This window comes from Phasianus colchicus, chromosome 12 (assembly GCF_987193195.1).
Source record: "Phasianus colchicus chromosome 12, bPhaCol1.hap1.1, whole genome shotgun sequence".
Taxonomy (NCBI): Eukaryota; Metazoa; Chordata; class Aves; order Galliformes; family Phasianidae; genus Phasianus; species Phasianus colchicus.
In genome coordinates this window covers 9,257,336-9,262,680 of record NC_143447.1, presented here as the reverse complement: position 1 = coordinate 9,262,680, position 5,345 = coordinate 9,257,336, and the positions used below count along the sequence as shown (strand labels likewise).

The following is a 5,345-nucleotide window of genomic DNA, read 5'->3' as shown; positions in this document are numbered from 1 at the left end:
CAGTCAGCTATTGCTCAGTCATTATCACACCAAGCAGAAACTCGTTTCAGTAGAGAGGAAAAAAAAAAAGCAAATAAAAATTAAATGTGAAAGAGAAAGACAGCAGCAACTCAGTCAAGAAGAAACAAGAACTCTGTTACCCTGTACAAGTAGGAGCAGCTCCCAGATGAGCCTCTCAGTACCCAGCTATGTTAACCAACTTGGGAAAGTTTCAGCTTGAGAAACCACAGGGTTACTTCCATTTGCAGCAGTGAAGCCAGCCTTTTGGGCTGGATCACCTCTGAGGGGCAGCCTTGCCCCTACAGCTCTGAGCTCAGCACCCCTCTGCAATGGGGATGGCAGTCACCCTGCTCTGTGCCACACAGCTCCCCTGGCTCAGGTCAGCACATTGAGAAGGTGGATGCAAACTGATCCACCCAAGTGAATTTTAAAAAGTTAATTTTTTTTTTTTTTGAAAATAAAAATACTTAACATTTATTCACCATTTTAAGTCACCATAGTAAAATTGTACACGCTGTAAGTAACCCAGGAACGTTATTAAAAGCAACCAGAAACAGAAGGCAATTTGTACAACCATGGAAAGAAATACACAGCATGTTGGAAATAGAGCAAAACATTTCTCAAACAAGACAATGCCTGATACACATTAGAGTGAGAAGAACCAGCATTAAAAATGAAGTTTCAAACAAAAATAAAGATGTTATGGCTACAAGTATTATACAGTGATAAATACTTCAAAAATATATTATGATATATGGAAATTCTCATTTTGTAATGGAAATCCAGAGAAATTCCAGCCTCCACTGGATTTCACTATACCAATTAAGGTTTAATATTAAAATTCCTTTCAGTAAGAACTGGAACTGCAGCCATTACTGTCCTGTATCAACACTTATACTCTTGTAGTGTCATGAAATCAGCCTTACGTTACATCAAGCCATAATGCCTCACATCACAGGTACTAACTGCTCTAAATCAACCAACAAGTTGCCTTTCAGTAAGAAGTGCTGGGCACTGCATGTGAAGCCACAGACCGGGTTCTATCAGTCGGTGTGAGGCCACGTTACAGTATAAACAGCAGGCGAGGTCTGGGACTGCCTCCATGTAAATGCCTTGAACACAGGGTTTAGTTACGAGTCCACCATAGCTTTTTCCTAGCATGACATTGAGCACTCAGAAGTTACAGTACACGAACCATGGTTAATGTTTAGGTCAAACGTTCAAAAGAAAGTCCAGAGGATGCTTGGGGCGACACATTGTGAACACGCACAAATGGTGGTTTGGTACACGTTTGTGCTGTTACTGGGTAGCGAGTGAAGCGGTCTATAGCCAAGGGTTTGGTGAGCCAGTTTTCCGAGCCAGTTTAAAAATATAAACTTCTTCTTAGAGGATCTGTTCTATAGAAAATAGAATGCAATCTGGTAAAACAGTTCTGAGAGTACTTTCCCATTGCAAGATCCATCCATCAGCCTACCGCACCACCAAGAGAAAAGCTAATCCTGCTATTCCAAACCCTGCTGCTGCCATGATAGCATTGCTTAAGGTACTGTTCTGGTCAGCTGGTTGGGAGCCATGTCTGCCGAAGAAGCGACAGAAGCCGTCCTAGAAAAGCAAGAGAAAGGACATTGAGTTGGTTGGCTTAGCAATTGGTCATTTTTCTTTTAAACATGTCTTTGAGTACAGTTGGGTTCACAATCCCAGCACAGCACCTGTCAACAATAGAAATCCCATCACAAAAGCCTAAGCCCTATTGTCTTCAGCACACAAAATGCTTTGTGTGAGCTCACACAGGAGAGAACTGGAAGAAGTCGCTCTTGTGTGCCTTGCTCAACAGATAATTGCAAATGTCCTATTGAGGCGTTCAGCATGTCACTACATTATTTTCACCCCTTTAAGCAAAGTTTTGATCATAGTTGCCAGCATTGTTCCCCCATTCACGATTCAGAAAGTATTTGAAACACAGGATATGGAAATTTCCACTTGAAAGCCTGGAGTCGGTCCCATCCCGGTCGATGCACGACTCTGATTACATATTCTCTTGGAAGGGCCAAGTGGATGCTGCTCAGCACTGACCTATGACAGAGCAGAGCTGGCAGCTGCTCTACCAGATCTTTATTCGTGATAATCAGAAGTGGCAGTCATACAAGTCCAGATGGTCGTGTTTGAACTCCGCTCAGCAGATGTCTATGTAAACAAGTTATACTCTTGATTTCTTCCGGAACTTTGTTCTTTACACTTTAATTTCTGCCAACAGGCAATGTGATTTTGCTAAATGACAGTTTGCATTGTAGCCAACCACCATATTGTCCCCTGCATCCAGATGGAGGAGTGACCACTGGAAAACCAACTTCATTTTTAGAAGTTCTCCTTTCCTCTGGAAAAGTCAACACAGCTCATCCCCCCACTCCCTTCTGACTTTCGTGCTTCTCTGCACTGGCATCAAATATTCTGCTAGTTTGGAAGACGGGGAACTTCAAGTTCTGCAGGATATGTGACATTATCTTTGGAAATACAGGCAGAGCTGCATTTTGATGCCTTCAGCACCGCGCTCTGAGCACGGATCTCGTGGCAGAGAAGCGACAGCAGCTGCAGCTCTCCGCCGCCATCGGCTCTACACCGCCACGTGCACGAAGGCCGTCGGCCACGCTGCCACGAGACCCCAACCCGACCAGTTCTGGACCGCGAGCAGCACACCTGAAGGCCGGTGACTGCGCTCCCAAACGCATTCAGGGCCACACAGCAGCACCGCACGTCTGGAGCGGACCCGCATCAGCCGTTCTCCGGGCCGTCCGCCTGGGGACACGGCAAGCCGCGCCCCCGAGCCGAGCAGCACCGCTCCGGCGCCCTCCGAGCGCGGCGGTAAGGCCGGCACAGGGCACCGACAGCCGGCATACGGACCGGCGGGCGCCGGTACCGGGGCCGCGCGGCGCCCTTCGGACGCGCCGTCCCGCACGGCCGTCCCCGCGGGCAGGCAGGAGGGCGCGCCCCGCGGCACGGCGCTGACGGCACGGCGCTGACAGCCCGGCCCGCCGCCCGGACCCCGCCGCGCACCGCCGGCTCCCGGCCCCCACCCGCGCCGCTCCCCGGCCCGCGGGCACCGCTCGGCGCCGGCGGCCCCGCCCGAGCCGCCCCCGCCCCCGGCCCGGCCCCGCTCACCCATCCGCCGTGCTCCCGCAGCCACTCGCCCTGCTCCTCGGCCAGGTACGCGGCCAGCGCGGCGGCCAGGCGGCCCGGCCCTTCCTCGCAGCCGCTCTTGGCCAGCGCCGCCGCCAGCGTGCCGGCGAACACCACGAGCGCCAGCAGCCGGCCCCAGTTGAGGCCGCCGTCGGCCTCCAGCTGCGCCGCCACCCTCCGCAGCAGCGCCGCCGCCTCCCGCGGCTCGGCCCGCGCCAGCGGCGCGCAGGAGCGGAAGAAGGGCCGCTCCCGGCGCTCCAGCTCGGCCGCCGCCCGCCGCAGCTCGGCCGCCGTGGCGCTGGGAGGCAGCGCGGCGCCGCCGGCGCGGTGCTGGAAGTAATCCTCCAGCAGCAGCGCCGTCTCCTCCTTCAGAGAGCCCGGCATGGCGGCGGCCCGGGGCGGCTGCGGGCCCGCAGCAGCTGCCGCCGACTAAGAGGCGGGGCGGCCCCTCCGCCCCCGCCGCCGCCCGCGTGGCCCGGCCCGGCCCGGCCCTCTCCCGCCGCCCCGCCCCGCCCCGCCCCGCCCTCGGCCCGGCGGTGCCGCGCGCTGGCTTTGTCGCGCGGCGGTGCACGCGGTGCCGGCTTTGGGGCGGCTTCGCGCTTTCCCGCGGCGGCGTCCCCGGCCTGCTGGTCGCGCCCGAGGGGCTCCGGGCTGCGGGGCTGCGCAACGGGCGCGGTTTGCGTCCGTCGGAGGGATGCAGCCGGATTGCGGCAGGGAAACGGACGGCGCGTGGGAGGTGGGACTGGGACGCTTCGCTACAGCCGATGAAAGGGCGGAGAACAAAAGCAGCCCGAGGCGCTGCTGCTCAGTAACGGTCCTCCGACGCTCCGAGTGCCCGTGCGGGACGGCTGCGCGGCCCCACAGCTCTGCAGCGCTACGGATGGGCTGTGCGTTCTCACACGGCCGTCCCCGCTGAGCCCCGTTAGCGAACCTAAAAATAGAGTTGGACTCAATCCCGTTGTAATTTTTCAGATCGCTATCGAGAGCGGCCCGATCTCAGAGCCACCACTAAGGCAAACTCTCGGTTTTACATCCCCATATTTGGTGCTTTTTGTTTTGCTTTTAGCCGGGGAAATCTGGCCTGTGTTTATGCGCCGGAGCTGCGGCTGGAAGGCAGCACAGCTTTTGCTTTAAAAAAAAACAAAAAGCGGGGCTTTTTGCTTTTTAAACTCGGGTTGTCCCTACGATTGTTAATCCTGGAGCAGGAATTTCCCATTGCATTCCTCAGCACAGGAGAGCAGAGGGAGAGGCTGCCATCGCTCCGGCAATTTCCTCTTCCACCCTTCCTGTTTATACGGCGTTTGTTCAGCAGGACGAGGCCGCCTGACAGTGACTGCTGCTCCCTCGCACTCACGCTTGGAGGCAGCGGCCCTCAAGTGTGAGACCCCGGCCTTCTCCATGCAGGGACAGCCGTGCAAGACCCGGTGCCGGCATCGCTGCTGTGAGTGGCAGTGCGTGGGCACTGGTGTCCTTGGGATAGGCTGGTTCAGCACTTCCCCAGCTCTTCCGAGGAAAGAAAATGAAACAGTGTACCTAAATTAAGGTGCTCTTTTTTTTTTTTTTCCCACATCTAAACTGAGCGCTTCCACCAGCAGCCTGCACGCTGACTGCAAAACCTACATGGAAGCGCAGAGGACAACTGGTCCCAGCACGACTCTGCTCTGCTGCCAAAGCAGAGAGCTTCACTGCTGCATCTCAGCGCAGTCTGCACACAAGATTTACCCCAGCAGTGAGCCAGGCCCTCAGCGGCATGTCCGTGCCCTGTGCTCACTGTGTCACACTGCAATGTGAGGATAGTCCCGGGCTCTTGCAAAACACATACTCTGCATTTTCCAGCGCATTCATGTGTCATTTCTGGAAAGAAAACATCACGTGTCAGCTATGAGCCTTCTAAGCAGGAAAACACAACCTGAATCCCAACCTTCTGGAGGCAGGAGGAGCTCAGAGAGAGGCTCGAGTGTCTCCAAGGGCTGCTCTTGCAGTTCTGGCTCTGTGGGTATCACTGGAAGGTATTGCAGAAGCAATTTTCCGGTACATCTGGATATTGCCCTAGATTTCTGCAGGGCAAATGACCTAAGAAGCTATATGGTGCAACAAGTAAATGCCAACAACCAGAAGCAATCATTACCATTGCAAGTACTTAACACAGAAAAATGACCAAGAACATGCTC

General features: G+C 54.9%; 1 protein-coding gene across 1 annotated transcript; it reads right to left on the bottom strand.

The window, feature by feature from the left end:
* Positions 1–576: 576 nt before the first annotated feature.
* BCL2L10 (BCL2 like 10) lies at positions 577–3,603 on the bottom strand. Its single transcript, XM_031616566.2, has 2 exons — positions 3,157–3,603; positions 577–1,602 (listed from the first exon to the last, which is right to left on the bottom strand). Exons 1-2 carry the CDS (start codon positions 3,556–3,558, stop codon positions 1,471–1,473), a joined length of 534 nt encoding a protein of 177 aa, XP_031472426.1. The 5' UTR covers positions 3,559–3,603; the 3' UTR covers positions 577–1,470.
* Positions 3,604–5,345: the final 1,742 nt, after the last annotated feature.